The 22,640-nt window shown below is 39.4% G+C and overlaps 1 protein-coding gene across 1 annotated transcript in view; it reads right to left on the reverse strand.

Annotated features, from left to right (window-relative positions):
• Nucleotides 1-1,767: 1,767 nt before the first annotated feature.
• Nucleotides 1,768-22,640, reverse strand: part of Stx11 (syntaxin 11) — a 38,054-nt gene continuing 17,181 nt past the window's right edge. The window contains exon 2 of the mRNA XM_026397619.2: nt 1,768-3,073. Within this exon, the coding sequence (XP_026253404.2) occupies nt 2,205-3,068 (864 nt within the window). The 5' untranslated portion in view covers nt 3,069-3,073 and the 3' untranslated portion in view covers nt 1,768-2,204. The remainder of the gene's footprint in view (nt 3,074-22,640) is intronic.

The following is a 22,640-nucleotide window of genomic DNA, read 5'->3' on the forward strand; positions in this document are numbered from 1 at the left end:
GTATTGTTTTGTAATGAATACTTTTTCCTGTCTGGAGTGAACAACAACAACAACAGACATATATAGCAAATATTTAAAAATATAACTTAAACCCTTAGTAGTTCAAAAAGTCAATCTTTCCAGTTTACTATAAGAATTAGGATAATTCATATAAATACATGATTTACAAATTATAAAATACTCTAACATATTTACTTTTACGATGATTCTAAGCAAAAAAAAATTTAGGGTTTATATATATATTTTTTTTAATTTTGAGTTTTATTTATTTATTTATTTGCAGTACTAGGGATAGAACCCAGAGCCTCCCTCATGCTAGGTATATTAGGGTTCAAATGAGTTCAGTATGTGAGCTGTCTTTTCTTGTGGGAAGAGACTGGAGGTCTCCATTTATTTTATATATGTATAAAATTCTCCATTTATTTTATATATACATATATATATTTATATTTATATATATATTTTTTGGTCTACAGTGAAAACTACCACAATGGAACTGTATGAAGACTCTTTCTCTTGCTCTAGGGAGGAGGGTATTAAGTCAAAGGGGAAACATATCCTTGGAGTTAGCTGGAAAGAAACTGAGAGAAATCTGAGAAAAGTTTGGTGGGACCCAGTTTCTACAATTGTCATATTTACACCATGAAATATGTTGTAGGGCTAGACTTACCTGGTCTTAAGCAGGTCAGGCAGTGAGCCCCAAAGAGTTCACATTCTACTCTTTCAAAAAATCTCGTCTTCTGGAGGGCCTAAGAAATATGACTGCTGACTAAAATTGCTTCTGTATTAAATAAGGGGTAAAAAGAGTTAAGAGTTGACTCAGAAGAAACACTAGAAGCATGGTAAATGAAACCAAATCTCTAAAACCTGATGACTTTGATAAGCTGTTGTAACTCAGGACTGAGAAAGCAAGACACCTGTAGCTAAATTCTTTGAGTTTATCATTTTCCCCCTGTGCTCAGAGATCCATCTAGAAGGTATAGCCTCAAGTAGCCTAGTGGGGGAGAAAATTAGAAATAATTGAAAAAGTAAGCCGAGATTTAAATGGTCAAGATACAAATGTTTAAAATGGATATTTATGTTTTAAAGTTTACTTGAAAAACAGAATTATTTCATTTTAAATTACTCCATCTTAATGTACAAAAGGAATGGTCTACCATTAAAACAAAAGTACTATTTCCAAGAACATAATTTTATTGTCTCTGGTTCCATATGTTTTCAGCCTTTAACACCTGTCTTTACTAACATAACCAATGCAGAGTTTTTCAAAATATAATTTGGATCCAAATTGGACTATGAAGAAGCAGATTGGAGGGAGATAAACTCAAACAAGCAAACTAACACCAACAGCCAGGAAAAGTGTTTTTCTTAATATTTATATACATATTTACAAAGTAAAGATAAAGCCAATTGGTCATTATGTACAGGTTAGTGAATATTAGTATTTTACATTTACATACATTTGTGTATATGCAATCAAGTAAAAAAAGTAAATTTTAAATAAATCTTATCTGTGAAAATACATAAAATATGACTGATATATACTTCTATTTGAGTGCTTCTTCAATATTCAGTGCTTAAAATTATTTGGAAAAGTAATCACAAAATCTATTGTGGTGGAAGGTATTAAAAGAGAAAGTTATGGGATAGTAAGCGTTCCATGTGGGTTTTATTGATAGGGGAGGTGAGGAGAAAGGTCTACCTCTAGGCCCAAATCACATATCATAAATCAGATGAAATGCAGAAAGCCCATTTTTTCCCAAGATCAATTTCACCGGAAATTGGACAGAACCAACACTTTCAGGACAAGACAAACGAATTTAAGTTTTGATGATGAGTTCATACTGTGAGTGGATGTAAAATCGACCTTCTCCTTGAGCTTCAACAGGAAGCGTGCTTTGGACATCAACCCTATGGTCAGGTCTAATGTCAGTTCCTTAACCTTTGGTGGGAGAGGAAAGATGCAGTGTCATTTAATAATGCAGTGTCACAGAACTTCACTAGTAATCTGTCTTTACCGAAACAACCTTGGAAGGTATCAGCTATCTCCTTCCGCAAGAGCTGGGTTCCAATTCTTGAGCCTCTCGTTTCTTCTTTTCTAAGGATTTGAGAGCCTCTCAGCCCAGTGCAGAGGACCTGGCCACTGACAGTCCTTTCCAGGGTGGCTCGGGCTAGGGATGGGTGGTGGAGGTGTGGGCCAGCTGCTAGTTGAGGCACGGGCAGCAGCAGCAGCAGATGGTCCAGCAGGGGGCCTTCCTCTGGTACTGCAGGGTCTTCCGCACCTGCGCCTTGGCCACGCCCGTGTAGTCCAGAGTCTTCTGCACATTGAGCTCGATGACATTCAGCGTGTCTGCCTGCTCCTCCACCAACACTGCCATCTGCAAGAAGAGCTCATGCACGTCGCGGATGCGGTTCTCCAGTCGCAGCAGCTCACGGTGGCGGCTTTCGATCTCGTTGAGGGCCGCCCGCGCGCCCTTCACATCGGCCAGCAGGTTCTCGGAGAACACGTCCCACTTGCCCTGCTCAAACATGTCCTCGATCTGGTCGCTCGAGACGTCTTTGCCCATGATCTCCAGCTGGCGCTGGATGCGGATCTTGCAGTTTTCGCGTTGCTTCATCTCCGCCTGGTTGTACTCGTGCATGGCCTGCTGGAAGGTGCGGGTGAGCGCGCTGTACTGCGCCTGCGAGATGCGCGCCACCGCCGAGTTTGCGCCGTTCTGGGCCTCGGCGGCCTGGCTTAGCTCCTTCATGGCGCGCAGCTTGCGGTGGATGCTCTCGCCCCGAGTCTTGATGGCCTTGGCAATGGAGTTGGTATCGCGTTTGATGCTGCTGAGGCGCCGCATCGACGTGAGGAAGCGGACATTCTGCTTTCCCAGCCGCTTCACGTCGGCCATCAGCAGCTGGTTTTCATCCTGAATGTCCTGGATGTCTCGGTACAAGGACTCCAGGATGTGGTCGGTCTCAAACACGAAGTCCTCACGGGGCAAATCGAACTCATCATCCCCATCTGGGAACTGCTGGTCATAACTCCTGGACAACTCCAGAAGTTCTGCTAGCCGGTCCTTCATGTTGCCTGCAAAAAGAGAGGCAGAGGTTAAATTCCTCTAGCGACAAACATTTGCATTCAGGGGACTTGAAGCTTAAAGAAAAGTTCTGATCAGTGCTCCTAATTCAATGCACCGAAGAAGCTAGATGTTCTCTAGCATTTTGCTCACAATTAAAAAAAATATATGACTCAAAGGCATGAACGGTTATGTTTTTACAGCCTATAGGCTTCTGCAGTTCAATATCACAGGCCAGCAGAACTCAATCAGCAATTGAAAATTTTAGATTGCTTTGGGAAACAATTTCTTTTTCTTGCCTTCCAATCATTGCAATCAAAACAGATACAGAAAAAAATATGAAAAGTCTTGTAAACATAAGAATATTTCCCCCTCCTTTTTTTCTTCCTTTCCTCCTTTCCATCCTTCCCTCTTCCTTCCTTCCTTCTGCCTGCTCACTCTCTCTTTCTCTTTCTTTCTATTTTACCCCCAGAGCCACTAGCATGCTATGCAAGCACTCTGCCACTGAGCTACACCCAAGCCCCACTGGGACTTTTGAATAAGAACAATTTATAAGGTCTTGGGACCAACACTAAATGTTCCTAATTTTGTGTTAGTATTAGTGAGCATTCCTTCCTGTACAGAATAACTCTTAAAGTAGTTATCATATAAATCACAGCTTAAATTTTTTTCTCTTAAAATATTGTGAAAGTAAAACATTCTTGAAGTAAAACAACAAAAATGTAAACAGATGAAATCTAATAAGAAACTACAGTACAAAATTTGGAAATAGATGCCAGGTGTGCGCTGGGGATGTATAGCTTAGTTGGTCAAAGTGCTTGCCTCACATGCACAAGACCTTGGGTTCAATCCCCAGCACCCCCCCCCCAAAAAAAAAAGCCAGGTGTAATGGCCAACACCCATAGTCCCAGCATCTGATAAAGCTGAGGTGGGATTAGTGAGTTTAGGCTCAGCCTGGCCAACAGAGACACACACAGTATCAAAAAAAAAAAAAAATTGACATTTTCTTACCCCTGACCCTAATATCATTCCCTAATTCCCTAATGATAAACATCATTAACAAAACTGTTTTTTAGAAAAACTTTTTATTTTTATTTTTTCAGAAAAAAATCCTTTTTATTTATCTTTTGCTACCAAAAGTATTTAAGACAAAATGCAAATCTCAGTAAACAATGAAACAAAGAGTTATAGATTTTTATTATATAATAAAGGGGAACAACACTGTAGCAAGTCTTCAAACTTTTCTCTAAGTTCTATGAAAAGATTCCTTAGCCTGTATTTCCCAACCATATTTCATGTACATATAATCTAGAATTTCTCATATTTCCCACTGCCAACTGGCTTCATACACTTCATAGGTCATACAAATAATCATGATGCCAAATGGCTGGCTGGAGTAATAGTAATGAATATTTATTCTTTCCACTAGAACCCCAAACCAAAAGAAATCAGCTATCCCTTGCTTCCCATGTCTGTATACATTTTATAAGTTAGTGTCACATAGCTGTCCTTGAATAGGAAGTGTTATAGTGAGCCTGAAAGAACCAGGAAAAAGAAAACAATTATTGCTGATTATGTTTTAAATTTAACCACATGTAAAAGTGAGAATCCTGTTCCTTGCATGTGTTTCTCATGTACTATGAGGTGAAACCATGGCAGAAGTATCTCCCTTCAACAGGTTCAATGTCAAGGGTGTTAACTCCACTTCCATGGATTCTTTCAATATCTCTGTCTTTGTTTAACTCCAGTCCCAAAACCCTCCGTGTGGACTCCGTTCTCTGGAAGCGCATAGGGTCTTCCAAACCCGCTTGTCGCCCGGACAAAAAGCCCAGCATCGCGTTTCCTCACCTCAGCTGGCACACTGGACGCCGCCATGACAGGGCTCTAGAAAAACTTTTTATATGAAAACTTCAATCATATATAGCCTTACAGCAATAATATAACCACTCTCATTTATACATCACGCAGCAATATTTGCCTACTTTTAATGGTTTTTTTGTAACATAACAAGTTGGCAGCTCAAGCAGAATTTCTGATAATTTCCCTGCTTGTCAAGGCAAAAATGATGTTCTCTATATGCATATTTTTCTAGTGAAGTGACAAACTTTTATTTTTAGTACCCTGTATATATGCCAAAGTAGGAGATATTTGGCCCTCATACGTGAGACTTCATGGCTAAAGAGATTCTCTTACTATATAATTTGCAGAAAAAAGGGGGAAAGTAGTAGTGCTTAATGGCTGTAAAATCTATCAGCAATTTTGATCTCAAATTAAAAGCTTCTTTCAAGCTGAGGTAATCAATTTTATATAGCACCACTAATGGAATGCTGACAAGCTGGATTTAGTGGTAAATGGAAACTCGTGACATATTAACCACAGCCTCCCATCTACCATGATCATTATTTACATAAATTAAGCAGAAGCGTTATTCTATGGTAGTGATTTTAAAGGTAATACATTTTCCTGCTTAAAATGTCATTTCTGCTATCTGGTGACTAAAATCAATACCAGACCATCTCAACAAAGGGGAGAGCAACTCCCATTTCAGTCTGATTGAGAGGGGGAAAAAAAACCCAGCCTGGGCCAAAACTATGCCTTATTCTGACCTGAATGTCTTGATATTAAAATGTTTGCTCACTTGGAACAAAAACATCTTTTCTCTTCCTAGATTTTTTATTGTTGCATTATAATTATACACAAAGATGGGATTTGTTGTTACATATTCATACATGCATATAATATAGTCTGGCCAATATCATTCCCCAGCACTTCCTCTCCCCTCTCCATCTTCCCCCCATCCCAGGTTCCTTTCTTTTACTGAGTTCCTTTATATCATTCCCCAGCACTTCCTCTCCCCTCTCCATCTTCCCCCCATCCCAGGTTCCTTTCTTTTACTGAGTTCCTTTTGATCTTCAGGAGATCCTTGCCCTGTACCTTTCTTTTCTTTTTTCCTCTCTAGCTTCCATATATGAGAGAAAACAGGACTCCTGGCTTTTTGAATTTGGCTTATTTTGCTTAAAATAATGGTCTCCAGTTCCATCCTGCAAATGAAAATTTCATTTTTCTTTATGACTGAATAAAACTCCATTATATGTGTATATATACACATATGTGTGTGTTATGAGTGTGTGTATGGAATTTTCTTTGTACTTGGAACAAAATTTAAGCAAATCAGAATTTAGAGGGAAATGATAATATTAGGCAGATAGTAGGTTAGTTTGCTTAACCCATTAAAATTATTTTTTAAATTTGTTTTTGTTTTTTTCTAAACATTTTTTTTTTAGTTGTAGGAGGACACAATACCTACCTACCTTTTTCTTTCTTTCTCTCTCTCTTTCTTTCTCTTTCTTTTCTTTCTTTTTATGTGGCACTGAGGATCAAACCCATTATATATTATAACTTCATATAATATAACTTCATATATTCGAGGCAAGCACTATGCCACTGAGCAACAATCCCAGCCCTAAATTTATTTTTAATTGACACATTACATAATGGCTTAATCAATTTAAGCATATGTATCTCCTTAAATAGCATTTCTTTTTTTAATTCTTTTTTTTAAAGAGAGAGAGAGAGGTAGAGAGAGAGAGAGAGAGAGAAAATTTTAATATTTATTTTTTAGTTATCGGCGGGCACAACATCTTTGTTTGTATGTGGTGCTGAGGATTGAACCCGGGCCGCATGCATGCCAGGCGAGCGCCTTACCGCTTGAGCCACATCCCCAGCCCTAAATAGCATTTCTTTATGGTGAAAGCTTTCAAAATCCTTTCTTCTAGTTTTTTTAAACATAGAGTACGTATTTTTTAAAAACTAACAACAACAAAAAGCCCTAAAATACCAAGCACTTGTGCAAACACAATGAGAAGACATCTCATTTTAGGAAGAAATGTAAATGACAGAGATCATACAAGTAGCTGATACAGACTGGGTGCTTACTGTGTGCCTGGTACTTTCTGGGAACTTTTCATGTGATACCCTCCTCAGTCTTCATACAGACTATGAAGTAGGTCATAGTTAGTATCAGAAGATTCAGGAATTAATCCCAGGTCACCAGTAAATGAACAGTCAGACTCCAGGATAGTTCCACCTCACCATCCACAAAAGAATCTTTGTAATGGTTAATTTGAATTGGCAATTTGATTGGATTAAGAGATGCTGATGGTTAAGAGGCTTCTGGGGGTGTCATAAGGCTGTATCTAGGAATGACTGGCATGTGGGATAATAAACTGAAGTGGAGACCCTCCCTAAGCGTGGACAGCACCATCTGATAGGATGGTGGCTTGGATGGAATAAAAAAATGGAAGAACAAGGAAGCACAGCAGATGATAGCTCAATTCTTCTTGAAGGGGTTCTTGATTGCTGCTGCAATTGTCTGAGGATATCAGACTCTTGCTTCCTCACTTTTCCAAAGTGGACTCTGCCAGTGATTCTTGAGGGAGCTTCCAGAAGCCTTCAGTATTGAACTAGGGTGGCACTCTTGATCTCTCTTGTTTGGGGGCCTCAGCCTCTTGGATTGTGCAGCTATTGGTTCTACCAGCTCGCTAGCCTGTAGGTAGCCATTGTGGACGATCCAGCTTCTGGTCACCTAAGTCAACCTAATAAGCCTCTTTTTATAATCATATTTCCTGTTGATTCTGTTCCTCTAGAGAACCCTGACTGATATAATCTTTAACAAACGTATAAAAGTGCATTCATAAAGAATTTCACTATTAAACAGGAAATACAACTTAAATAGTTGAGAGACTTTTTCTTTTTTCTCCCACCAAATTAGCAGGAACTTTTAAAATAAAAAAATATATATATTTTTTAAATGGGTAAGGATTCTGAGAACTTTCAAAAGCTTGCTGACAGGAAGGTAAATTGACAGAAACTTCCCAGAGGATGGCTTAGCGATATGTACTGAAAGCTTTGAAAGTGTGCATTTGTTTTGACCTATGTGCAATGCACTCCAAGGTTATATGCGAAGAAGTGTGATGTTCATAACTATAAACATTTTTATCACCACGTTGCTTTTATAAAAATTTAAAAAATGGGCTGCAATATAGCTCAGTTGGTAGAGTGCTTGCCTTGCATTCACAAGGCCCTGGGTTTGATCCCAAGCACCAAAAAGCACCACAAAAAAAAAAGAAAGAAATTAAAATGATTCAATGCATAATAATGAGACTGCTAAATGAATTGCAGAGTTTAGAAGGCTAGCTAATGACATGGAAAGCATAAATACTCTCTTAGGTAGAAAAAGAAATTAATCAGAAGAGAATGTGGAGAACTCCCACACATGTATTCTGAAATAAAGGGTTAAATAATACACATCAAAATGTTAATTGCAATTTTCTTTGTGTCACAAAATTCTAAAAGAGATTTTAATTATTTCCTTGTGCTTTTCTTTTTTTTTTTTAGAGAGAGAGAGAGAGAGAGAGAGAGAGAGAGAATTTTTAATATTTATTTTTTAGTTCTCGGCGGACACAACATCTTTGTTGGTATGTGGTGCTGAGGATCGAACCCGGGCCGCACGCATGCCAGGCGAGCGCGCTACCGCTTGAGCCACATCCCCAGCCCTCCTTGTGCTTTTCCATACTTTCAAAACTTTTATGTCCATGAAGATTTCATAATTAGGGATAACCCCATAGAAAACAAGAAGTTCTATTTGTTTTAAAGTTGAATCATTAACTCCTTCTTTAAGGTGTACACATTACAATCGGGTCCACAACTATGGTATCTGGAAAAGAACATTGGCTAGCTGCATGCATCTGCTTATGTTAGCTTCCAATACAGTCTATTACTCAACAGATGGAAGGAATGAAATTTTGACAAACAAGGTAAGAATGGATGACAGATGCCTTCCTGACATCCTGGCCAAGGCTTACAAGGCACAACAATGGAAGGTAATGGGTGGTGTCGGGGCAGTGCTACACACCAGGACAGTGAGGATCTGTCTGTAGCTATCCTACGGGTCTAGCCAGGTCCTGTGCTTTCTGCTGCTCTTCTAAATTCATGAAAAAGCTAACTGGGGAAATCATCTCATTCACATTATAAGGAGCAAAGTACAGTTCAAATCATACAGAAAGTATTCTTGGAAGATGTTCAAGGGCAGTCAATCATTCCTTCTTGGGGTCTAACAACCCCGCCACTGTTAAGTCCTCAATCAGGTGAAGCTTAGGTTCATCTAAAGGCCCAAGTCCATGACTATACGGAGAGAGAAAGGAAGGGCCAGGGGTTATGGAGATCCTCTAGGGAAGTGCAGGCCAGGAAGAGGCCTTCCTGTTGCCTTCCCCTGCACCCTTCCTGGCCCAGCTCAACCCAGCCCCAAGGGAGTGGGTCTCACATACATAGAAGGTCTCCTGCTTGCCAGGGAGTGAACAAAAGGAAAGCTACTAAAAGCCACCTGACATTTCTGAAAATCTCTCCCAAAAAGTTAGAAATATACACCTTGCTAAACTTATACCCAAATATAGAAGTGGGCACAAAAAGAATATCAAAACAATGGTCATATCCAGCAGCTTGATTCTGTACTGAGATACTAAAAAGAGAAATATGGTAAATGACAAAGAAAACCCAAACGAATCCATTGGCCTGCATGTCTCATGTGATAAAAGACGATACAATAGACTTTGGCAAACTGTCTTCAAAAAGTTGCTAAAACAAGTCCTGTTTTGATTCACATGGAGGTAAAGAATACAAATGAGAATTTAGAGCCAACTGCTAAATCTGTCTGTGCTTTCCAGTATTCTTCTTAAGGACACTTATAAGCGGTCTTGAAAACTAGATCCAATGGGAAGGAAGACAAAATTACTTAAGCCTCCTTTCTTTGAGCAATAAAATTTTATGTAAGAGAAAACAAAGGAACAAAGGGACTATGGTAGCTAAGTGGCTTTCAGAGCTTCAAACGCATCAGATGCCTGTGCCACCAGCCCTTCTGATCCAGTAGGTCTGGAATGATCCTCAGGTGATTCTAATGCGCACGTGAGCCATTCCACAGATACCCACTGTGGCAGACTTTAATCCTAAATGTCATGCATTTATGAAGAACTTTAATAGTCCCCAGGCCAGGGGCCATCTTAATGAACAGAGAATTGATAGGAAAGCAAAGGGGCAGAACTACTGGCCTTTGTTTCCTGTGGAAAGCCAGTGGCTTTCACAACAACTGTCTCCTGGCTCCTTGGAATGGAGAGAGGGTGGATTACAAATCAAGGTCAATTGAGAGCTCACTTTCAATCTAGTGAGTCATGAAGACAATCTGAAGACCCAAAGGGAGAGTAACCAAGAATGTTAAAGAGAGTTTATTCCAACCCCTTTTTATGTACCAGTGATGGAACCCAGGGGTACTTAACCTCTAAGCCAGATCTCCAATGCTTTTTTATATTTTATTTAGAGACAGGATCTCACTGAGTTGCTTAGGGTCCCACTAAGTTGCTGAGGCTGGCTTTGAACTCATGATACTCGTGTCCCAGCCTCCCGAGCTGCTGGGATTATAGATGTACACCACCACGCCCAGCCCAACCTCTTTGTTTTTGAGTGAAAATTTGTAATTATTGCAGATGATGACCAAAAGGAACTATGAACAAAATTGAAGGTTGGGCTCTGCTATCACTCATTATGGTGTCTGAATAAGTTCTCTACCCGCATCACAGTGAACAATGATGGATGACATTAGCTAAATATAATATAATATAATCTTGGGATCTAGATTCTGCCAGGAAGAATCTACTGTGCTTGGCACATAAAATCTTGATCTTTTCTTGTTTTTTTTTTTTTTTTGGGGGGGGGGAGCAGTGCTAGGGATGAAACCCAGGGCTTCATGCATGCTAGGCAAACTCTCTACCACTGAGCTAAAATTCCAACTCTGTTGTGACATCTTCTTTCACATCAGGAAGAAAAGATTCAGAAAGCAAGTTTCTACATACCTTTGAAGATCAATGAATGGGGGTGATAACTACAAAATAACAAATACCCAGGATGCCACAAAGACCTTCTGTGAAAGCCACTGTTTCCAATTTATCCCTAAGTAAACCACTTACAAACACTATGTATAGTCATATTTCTAATCATAAAAGAGACACTTTGTGCCTACTTACTCTAGAGGAACAAGAAAAAAAATTGCTCAGTGCTGGGGTTATAGCTCTGCAAGCCATCACTTACCGTACCAAAGGCCCTGGGTTTGATATCAGTACTGCCCAAAACAAATGAACCAAAAGCAGAACAAGACAAAGCAAAAATGGGAAGTGGGGGGGAGAGAAGAGGGAAGAGAGAGAGAGAATGAAAGAGAGAGAGAGAGGGAGGGAAGGAGGGAGGGAGGGAGGGAGAGAGAGAGAAAGAAGGAGGAGGAGGAGGAGGAGGAGGAGGAGGAGGGGGACACTGTTCATATATTGTTACATGGTAAAATGTGTCCTTTTACTCCATATCCACCCCTATTCATGTGTAGAAGACCTAAGACTGGTACCTCATATGTGATTGAGGCGAAATACAGTATGATTATGTCCTCATAAGAAGAGAAAATTTGGACAGATGTGCACATACAGAGAGGAAGGACCATGTGAAGACAGAGGGGAAAGTGACTATTTGTAAGCCATGGAGAGAGACCTCAGAAGAAATCAACCCTGCCAGAACCTTGATCTTGAATTTCCAGCCTCCTGAACTATGAGAAAATAAATTTCATTCTTTAAGCACCCAGTCTGTAGTGATTTGTTATGGTAGCCCTAGTGTTAGAGTCTGGAAGTGAGGTGTTCCCTAAAATCTCACATGTGAGACAATGTAAGAAGGTTCAGAGGAGGAGTGATTGGGCGGGGGTGGTGGTGGTGGTAGTTGTGAGAGTCTTAACCCAACAGTGAATTAATCCTCTGATAGAGATTAACAGTGGTAACTGAAGTAGTAGGGTGTGGCTGGAGGAGGTGGGAATTGGGGCGTGGCTTGGGGTATATATTTGGGTCTGGTGACTGAACTCTGTCTGCTTTCTGATCATCACGTGAGCTGCTTCCCTCTGCTACACTCTGCTGCTATGATGTTCTGCCTCACCTTCAGGCCCGAGGAATGGAGCCTGCTGTCTGTGGATGGAGACCTCTGAAACCGTGAGCCCTCAAATAAATCTTTCCTCAACACTTGTTCTGGTTGGGTCCTTTTGTCTCAGTGGTGAAAAAGCTGAATAAAACACCTAATAAATTAATACACACATTAAGTAAAATTTACCTAATACTAAGAAATAAATGTTTTCCCTGTTCCACAGCAATTTGTTGAAGTATTTTATGGTAGTGAGAAACCTCAGACATGTGGATATATGATGCAAAGCACAGCGAGGCACACATCAAATGATGGGAGGTTTGTTTCAGAGATCAATTTGTCAATTATAGGAAGTAAAAATAAACAAACAAACAAAACCCCCCAAAGCATGTAGAGTCCTTTCTTTCTGTATTTATGATAAAGAAATATTTTACATTTTATTTTGCTTTAAGTTCTGAAAGTTTAGGATTCTAGCTTTAACAGGAGCTAAAGTGTACATTTAGACACACACATATCCACATGTGTGTGTTCTTTGCATATGGAATTGAGCAATGTATGAAGCAGAAAAGGTCTTTCCCTCAAGATGTATTCTCCATTGAGCATCTCCCAATACTCTTCATGTTCTGATTTTCAGATTCCATGATATGTGTCTCATAGGTCCTTATTTTATACCAATTTTCAGGTATTGTTAAAAGGGAATGATGATTACAAATCAGAAGGTCCACCACTGACCCATAAGGGCCTCTGCAGACCTTTGTGTGTAGGGCTTTGATAGTATTCCTGTGAAAATGACAAGAATACCCCTTTTTCTGGGTGGCTGAACCCTGGATCAGGGCATATGCCTGGGGAGTTGAACATAGTATGAATCACCAGCCTTTCCCTCATTGAAGAGATCACAACCTGTGTGGCTCTTTGTGGTCACTCTGTGTAATATATCTTAATCACCTGGTCCAGTCCCTCCTGCCTAACCATCCCACCACAGTGTCTGGTAGAGAATGGGAAATTCCATAGGTACCATGTCACAGTAACTTAGCAGTTACTTTTCAGCACACACCACGGTGACACCTTTAAAGGACAATGAATGCACTTTCCCTAGCATGCTGATTCAGATCCATATGTAATAATTTCATTCAACTGAGTAAAATTCAGTATTTCACCTTGTTCCTTGATTTTTAAAATAAGTCAGATCTAACAGACAAAAATTGTCCTTTGATCTTCTAAAAGTATAGACAAAGAGCTCCTAAAAAGTCTTATTTTCTTCCTGCTCTAAAATAAATTTTTAAAAAAATCCTGTGTTGGATCATAAAGTTCATTGGGCAAGAACACATTTATTGTTGGTGAGAATGTGGGGAAAAGGCACACTCATACATTGTTGATGGGACTTCAAAGTGCTGTAACCACTCTGAAAAGCAGTATGGAGATTCCTCAGAAAACTTGGAATGGAAACACCATTTGGCCCAGGTATCCCACTCCTTGGTTTATACCCAAAGGACTTCAAATCAGCATACTATAGTGACGTAGCCACATCAATGTTTCTAGCAGCTCAATTCATAACAGCTAAGTTCCGGAACCAACCTAGGTGCCCTTCAATAGATGAATAAAGAATAGAGTATTACTCAACCATAAAGAAGAATAACTTTATGACTTTTGCTGATAAATGGATGAATGTGGAGATTATCACGCTAAGTTAAATAAACGAATTCCAAAATAAAACAAAGGTTGAATGTTCTTTCTGATTTGTGTATGATACACATAACAAGGAGCAGGAAAATAAAGTTCAGTGGATTAGATAAAAGAAAAGGAAGAGAAGTGGGGGATGGGAATGGGAAAGACAGTGGAATAAATGGACATAACTTTCCTATGTTCATATGAGTACACTACAGTGAAACTCCACATCATGCACAATCACAAGAATGGAATCCTAATTAGAATGAGTTATACTCCTTGTATATATGTCAGAATACACTCTATGGTCATGCAGATCTAAAAAGAACAAATAAAAAAAAGAACACATTTGATGTTTTCTTAGGATTCAAATTCAAGCACAATTTGAGAGTTTAAAGTGTTAATTGAAATGCATTATGACTACAAAAGTCAGAACTAGAAGAAATAATAAATGTCTCTTTTTTAACTCTTTACTCTGAAGCAACAACCAAGAAAGAATTCTTCAAAGCAGTCTCCACCTCTGCTCACTTGATACTCCCTGATGTCCCTACCTCTGAGTTCCCAGAATCAGAAGTGTCTGCCAATGTGTGAGCAGAAGTCAGCAGTATATTATGCAGAGTCAATAAACAGCCATCGAGCAATCAGGCTTTCACTTCTAGCCATATGCTTTCAGACACACTTTATAGAAATGCATCTTACATCAAAGCAGCTACTCAGTATAGACTTATAATTCTGCTTTATAGCTAATGTTGCAAGAAACTGTAAAGTGCAAAACAGTGATAAGCATCATGCAGATAGTAACTCATTTAACCCTATGAAGTATTAACATCATCCCCAGTTTACAGGTGAGGAAACTTGAAGCCTAAGAGGTGCAATAAACAATTTTCCTAAAGTCACACAGTTCATAAATGTGGAGCTGAGATATGAATTCTAAAAGCCTGACTCAAGAGTCCACCCACAATCCACAAAACCATGTTAGCTTATTTTCCTGAGACAACTAAAAGGTTTCCAAAATCTCTAATCTTAAGGGAACTTGTTCCCTGAGGTTTTATATTTGGAACAATTAGCAGCATCTAATAACCTAATCCAGATTATCATATCAAAACACTTTCGACATCAGAATCACTACTTTATTCTCTGCTCTAATTTCTTCATATGGGAGTTTCCTCAACTTTGCCACATTTCAGTTGTTGGGGCCCTCAGTCAGGCAATATGTCCCCACAACTTTCCAAAGCCCACAAAATAATTCTGAAATAAGAAAGGACAAACACTTGGAGATTGAAGTTTCTAAGTGAGGTGCACAGAAGTGACAGAGTAAGTGAGACAGTAAAGAGAGGCACAGCTTGGAGGTCAAGGCTCAGACAACCTGTATAAGTTTTTCCACTTTTACATTAGTATTTGAAAACAAAAAGAGTTGTATCTTCCATCTGATTTGGCTTTGGCCCTGGAAGTTGAGGCAAAGTATTGGTTGGAAAATAAAGAGATCTATGTAGAAAAAGCAATGGTGGGAACACACTTAGATTCCTGTTTGAAAATTGTATACCTTTAACTCATGCCACTGTATTTCATAACTATTCTACAGAGTATCTCTTAAAAGAAGAATTGAAAGGAGATTCCAGAATCATCAATTATCCTTTTTCTTTTCTAACCTGTAATACTAGGTAAGGGAAATTTTACATTCCTTTCTCTATTCCCCTTCCTTTCAAAGTCTTTGAGCCATTAATCTAACCTTGTTATTAAGATTAATCTAATTAATCTAGCTAATCTATTCTGGTCATTCCACCTAAATTCTCCAAAAATAAAACAAATATTATTTTTGGCTGATAATTTTTACATGATATTATCCAACATCATAAATGCATGAGTTTTTTCCTTAGAAGTGATTTACAATCCCTAAAGTTTCCTCCTTCAAATCTCAAATCTCTTCAAATCTCATACATTTCATTGCTTCCTTAAAGAGTGGACACAATTTATTGATAACTCTAATGGTCATTATTAACATCTTTGAACTGTGGGGTGATGCAGTTTTGTTTGCTTTCAAATGTTTCCCTCTCTCTAGAGTTAAAATGTCCACCACTATCTCAGTTTTCTCCATATACCAACACTGAGAATCTTCTCCTTCCCCTTACAGATTGTGGCAGGTTAACATATTAGATCAAGCATTTAATTATGATGAATTAGGACTGGACCAGCAACCCTCAAGAATCAAGCTGCTACCTAAAACAAGGAAGGAAAAACACTGATTCACACACTGAATGTCCACTATGAACCAGTCACAGGGCTGGACAGTTGATGTACAATCCATCAACAAATTTCAACCCTGTAAGGGGGATAACATCATTTTTAATGTACTATATCTGGGTCCCAGAAAGTTAAGTTCTTTTTTTAAAATTTTTTTTAATATTTATTTTTCAGTTATAGGCGGACACAACATCTTTGTTTATATGTGGTGCTGAGGATCGAACCTGGGCCGCATGCATGCCAGGCTAGCGCGCTACCGCTTGAGCCACATCCCCAGCCCAGTTAAGTTCTTTATCTGATTTACTCAGTAAGAAAGGAAGAAACCTGGGATTTAAGCTCACATATCTCCAGGTCCTGCGTTCATGTCCTTGCCACCTGCACTGCAGCTGTGTGAAGATAGAGGGTGTGCTGTGTCAGTCACATTCTTCCCTGAATTTCCTTCCCATGACTCACTCTCTCTCTCTCTCTCTCTCTCTCTCTCTCTCTCTCTCTCTCTCTCTCTCTCTCGCCACATCTTTTTGCCAAGAGCCATGGAGTCACTTATCTCCAGGATGGATCTGGGAGAAACAGCCCCTGTTAGCCCAGCCTCTTCTTTCTCTTGGAAGTGGCTACCACACACCTGTGTTCCCCTCTGCTCTACTCCTGGTAAGGGTGGGAGAAGTCATCTCTGGCCAGAGCTACTAGGGGAGGGTAAGTCCATGGAATTCTGAGTTCAGGGTCTAAAGCACACTTTCAGACATAAGCCACATCCCCCAGCCTGTCTCTCTCAGTAGCAAAGGTGGCATCTTAGCCTCCAGCCGCTTTCTTCCTTCTCATTTCTCAACTGAAATGGAAATGGGGCAGGTATGGGTGGCTACTTAATAGTGTTCTCTCCTCAATCAAGCCAATAACCAAGCTGAATAAAATCAAAGAAAGTCAAAGCATAAAAAGACGATTATGATTATCTTGCACTGTGCCTTGATTTGAAAATGTGGAAAGAGAAGGTTGTTGCATTTAAGCAATCTACAAAAAAATGATGGAACAAGATTATTAGTGAAAATAGTCTAGACTTTTCATTAATCTTAAGTAGGGGAATAATGGAATAGCATTTCCATTTGTAGGAATAAAATTTGAATATGGATAAAACATTTCATGAGGATGGCACATACTGGGATTTCAATAAATGATAACTATTATACTCAGGTAGAATACAAACCAGGAAGGCATCAGATTGTTTGACTATGTCCATCTATTTACTTATGTGATGACCATAGATTTATATCCTACTTCCTTGAGCTAGTTCCCCAGTGCCCTGTTCTTCCTCTCAACCCATCTGTACACACTTTTTGTGAAATCTTTCAAAAAAAAAAAAAAGAAAAAGAAAGAAAGAAAAGGAATTAGTATGCAATCTTTGCTGCTCCTCTGATAAAGGGGTGAAGATCATTTTTCAACTTCCTGAATTTGAGGGTGGCCACAAGAGTGAGACTTGCTTTGGTCACTCATATGTTTGTAAATGTAAACAGAGGTTTGCAAAGCACTTGTGTTAATGGGTTGCTACTAATATAACTCTAAGAAGAAGCTTGGGCTAACCTTCAGGAAGATACGGCCCAGCTGTGTCCGTGATCCAAGCTGAGCACAGCCCCAAGCATGTCCACCAAATGACTGAGTGTGCATAAGTGAAGGAGAGACCAACATAGTGCCAATCACAGCACTGTGAGAAAGAATTAAACATATTTTTGGTTTGTTTTGGTACCGGGATTGAACCGCTGAGCCACATGCTCAGCTCTGTTTATGTTTTATTTTGAGACAGGGTCTTGCTCAGTTGCTTAAAGTCCTCACTAAATTGCTGAGGCTGGCTTTGAACTTGTGATTCTCCTGTCCCAGCCTCCTGACCACTGGGATTACAGGTGTGCACCACCACAAAACATTGTTTTTTAAGGCACCAAGATGCATAGCAGTTTCTTATGTGGCAAAAGCTAACCAATACAGAAATTGGTACTTAGAAGTGGCATCTAAAATATCTAAGACATTCAACATTGGCTTTGGACCCTGACAACTGGTGAAATGTGCTCAGGTAACTGTCAGCAAAAACTGGGAAGATGGCATGCACACTGTTAGAGCAGGCTGGGAAAGAGGTGAGGAGATACTAGAGCAGCCAGGGCAAAGTTAGTTGATGCTATGGTTGAGCAAAACCACTGGACATGTGGTCACCTATGGCAGTGTGTAAAAATTGAAAATGCACAGTGAATTTTGATCAAGCTGCATGGATCTCCAGACTATTGAAAATGCTAATTAAGTGCTTCTAGCTACATTTAAGGTTCTGCAAGAGAGAGATGAGCTAAAAATTGAATTGTCTAGTTCATAAGCATTAGAGAAAATTGAAAGGAGCCAGACTTCTAAGATAGTAAAATAAAGCCATTTTAACTCTCCAGTCTCTTCAGCAGGAAGAAAAGATTCTCAAAATAAGAATGGGCCGCAGAGTGAAACCTTTGTTAAAGTTAACGTAGACCATTGCAGTGAGACAAAAGGGGTTGGTTCTAAGATTCTTGAAAAAGTTGGGGACCTTCTTTCCAAAGGGCCTCTGAGCCCCCAAATTTTTATGAGCAGGAACTAATCCGAGGAAGCTATGTAGAAACAACAATAAGCCATCTCTCTTGGGAGAGGAAGAGTATCTCAGAGAGCCGTAGAGAACCTGAACCAGTGAGCTGCTTCTGAGGAGCCCAGCTGGATTCTCATCCAGGAGCCTCTCTAGGCCGAGGGGTAGGGCCCTGGCAGCACCTGCACATAACTGCTGTGGACCAGCTGTTGCATCCTATCCCTGTTCAGTTGTGTGCTTTCTCAAACAGAGTGTCTATTTTGGTTATCCTTTGCTCTATTCCTCCTTAAATTCTGGGTGGGTATGGGGGATGCAGCCTAACTTTTTAGTGTACCATCTCAGAATCAGGAAGCTCTGCATCTGAAGAGCCAGGTCAGAGGAGGTCTGCCCATATCTGGATCTTATGCAGTCCCAAGACAAATAACCCTCTGCATCTAGAGGCTAATTCCATAATCACATGAGATTGTGGAAATTTTAGGATGGGAATGAACATTTTTTTTTTCTTTCAGGAAAAGTGTGAGTAATTTTTGCCAAAGGCAGAATACACTTGACAAAATACAAGATCACAAATTCTTAGCAATACATCAACCCCCACTTATCTGTGGGAAATGCATTCTAAGTCGTTTTGCAGATGATCAAACTAGAGAGTGTAGCAAACCTTTTATATACTCTATCTTTCCTATGTGTACATACATATGATGAGATTTAATTTATAAATGATACACAGGGAGAGATTAACAATAGCAACTAATAATGAAATAGAACAACTGTAACAAAATTGGGTAATAATAAGTTACTTAAAACTAATGAATTATTTATTTCTGGAATATTCCATTTGATATTTTTAATAGACCACACTTGATTACAAGTACTGAAATCATTGAAAGAAAAGCTGCAGGTAAGGGAGGACTTCAATACCTCTCATCAAAACAAAAAACAAAAAAACAGTGTTAGTTCCTCTGTTCTTTGAATCCGGATTTGGCCACAAGACTTGCTTCAACCAAGAAGACAGGAGAACTCATACATGATGCAAACAGTTGCTTAAATAGTGCAAGCACGTTGGGGCTGGCCCCTCTGATCACAGGGAGCACTGGACGGAAGCTCAAGTGAGGTTCCTGGAGGAAGGGGACCACATGGAGAGAGAGGCCAGCCCCCAGCTGGCCCCTACTACAGCACTATGACTAAGCCCAATTGAGGCCAGGACCCAGAGCCTGCTATCTGCCAGATTCTACTGCAGATGCCTTATGTGGATCATCTCAGGATAAATAATGAATTGTTATTTGGGGGTGATTTGTTATGCTAAAAAAGCTAATGGATGCATCTTCTTTGGGTTTCTCTATAAGATTTCTCTATAAGGTTGCTCTATAAGATGCATTCCTTAAAGACAAATTAAGAAGCTGATATGAATCATTGGAAAAAAAAAACCTTAATTTTTGGAAAGTAAATTCTCATGCATTTAAAACAAAAGTTTATTGCTACAATTTAAACAAACAAACATAAGCAGCAAGTGCCAAATAATTGTCCTGATGGTATATGTTACCTACCTGCGATCATGGTCTAAATTATAAAGCTGATTTTAATTCAGTATGCATTTTTGATATTCTATTCCTATTTACGCAAAAGTTAAAATGAAGCATATACTCTTTTTTAAAGCACATGTTTCTTAAATGACTGAGGACAGCCCTTCCATTCCTTTAGAGGATTGTGTTCAATCATGATGAACAGCTAAATAATGATGATCCCCCACACAAGCACCCTCCACAAAAAGGCTCTGAGAGATTGTTTGATGCACAGTATGTTACAAAAGATCCTTGAGCTGCGGGGTCAGGATAGCACATAGATACCTGGTGGTTTTAACCTTAGCCAAGGTTCAGTCTGATAAGAGGTTTTGAGAACTCGACGAGCCAGCTTTGAAAAGGAGGTGGGTAGGTTCAAGTGTATCACAAGACTGTTGCTAGATCACCTAAATATAAAGAGTAGAGGACAGGCACAGTGTGACTTTCTGATACAGTGTCTCTACTGCCATTAAAAACTGGGCCACAGTAGTTTTTTGCCATCGCACCATAAAGAACAGAAATTAGTGGATGTGAGCTAGCTGGATGAGGAATGTCATGGGTTGATTAGGGCCTCGTTCACCCTTCAGAATGTTACAGGGAATCAGGACACTTGTTTTTAGAGCTGTGGGATCTACTTAGAATTCTAAGTCTACTCAGAAGCAGAAGAAAGTGGCCACAGATGTAGCCTAGGGAGGCATACAGAACCATATTCGGCCCCACCCTGCCATTGTTGGGCCTCACCTGGGTTTCTTGGCTGGTTTCAGGGATCCCACAGTTAGAGGGGAAAATTCTAACAGAAAGGTGTGGTTCTTAGTAAATTAGTGCTTTTCAAGCCTGGGCTTATGCCACCTTTCTTTGTAAACCATCTTCTCTAAACTTGGTCTTTTCTGTGTACCTGTAGCTGTTCCTGGCAGACAGTAACCCCTCTGTATATGCTACCCAGTCTCATCTACTCATATGATTTTAATACACTCAACTAATGTAGTTCCAGTAGCCACCTGCATAAATAGTGCATTTTTAATTAAATAACTTATTTTCCAATGACCTTATGTAAAATCCTTTCTGATTATAAAAGCAATCCATGCTCTTTGTAACAATAATAAATCAAATAACACAAACTTGTTTGACATGAAAAGTAAACACTTTCCTTACTCCAACACAATGATGCATAGTAACTATGAAAGCAACCAATAATAAAGATCGAATATATTCTTCCAGATTCTTTTCTTTGGTAGCAGGTTGTAAACAGGTAAGAGACAGTAGTCACAAGAATGGACCCTGTTCCTGTGAAATATAGAACATTTCCCTGGAAAACCACAGGTCTCAGGTTTCGCATCCCTCAGAGATATAGGGCCACAGAAACAGTCACACTGAACATTCTACCAATTAAATTTTGTGAGGGTGAAATCACATAAAAAGAATACTGAGGGCAACCAAGAAAAGAAAAATTCTAGAAAAGAGAACATTCATGTGTACGTTCATGTTTAAGAATCTGTGGGTGGTGTCCACAACTCTGCATACCTCAGAATCACAAAAATATTTGAAAGAGCCTCAGCCAGTTCGAAGACTTCATGTTTAGTATTTATGAAGTCTAGGACTAGGGTTTCTTTGGGGAGGAGATTAACAATTTTAGCTTAATAGGCATCTATAAGATGCATTCTTTAAAGACAAACTAGGAAGCTGATATAAATCATGGGGAAAAAATCTCCATAATTTTTGGAAAGTAAATTCTCAGGCATTTAAAACAAAAGCTTATTGCTACAATTTAAACAAACAAACAAACATAAGCAGAAGTGCCAAATAATTGTCCTGATGGTATAAACATCAGTGCCTCAGAAAGGGAAGGTTCCCCTCCCACCCAATTAATTAATGAGGATTTATTGTTAGTGGCTGTATATGGTGCAAAAGCAACACATTGTCAGTAGAAACAGTACTTTGAGTTTTGTATTTTGGTCTTTTTTCAGGCTAGTTCTATGCAGTACCATTGTCCCTCATGATGCTGGACAATGATAGTGAGCCATAGCTCCCAGTCAGCCACAGGGTCATGCATGGGAACAACCCAAATTCTAAAGATTCTTGCAGTGCTAAACTGCAATGTTCAGTAGGTCATATGTGCTAAATGCATTTTTGACTTCCGGTATTTTAACTCCATTGTAGGAACATAACCCCATTGTACGTTGAAGAGCATCTGTGTTTTGAACTCCTGCCATCCACAACAGTTCCTCTCACTGGGTAGTTTATTCACAATCCTACAAGTACTCTTCCTTTGGAAGAATGCACAGACCCTTTGAGCTAAAATTATCCTATGAAACCAAATCATTATCACTATTCTGTTTTCAGTTTCTGTATTACTCTTCTAACTCAGGTGACAGAACATGAATGTCCCATATTTAATAAACACCTCGGGGAAGTATGAGTTAGATGACTTGCACAAAAGAGGGTCAAGAAAACAAACTCACTTATCAGAATGACATTTTTATTTCAAAGTGAATGTCTACTATGATACCCATCAAAGAGGACAGTAAAATTTCTCTTTATAGGGAGGAAAAA

This window comes from Urocitellus parryii, chromosome 8 (assembly GCF_045843805.1).
Source record: "Urocitellus parryii isolate mUroPar1 chromosome 8, mUroPar1.hap1, whole genome shotgun sequence".
NCBI classification, from domain to species: domain Eukaryota; kingdom Metazoa; phylum Chordata; class Mammalia; order Rodentia; family Sciuridae; genus Urocitellus; species Urocitellus parryii.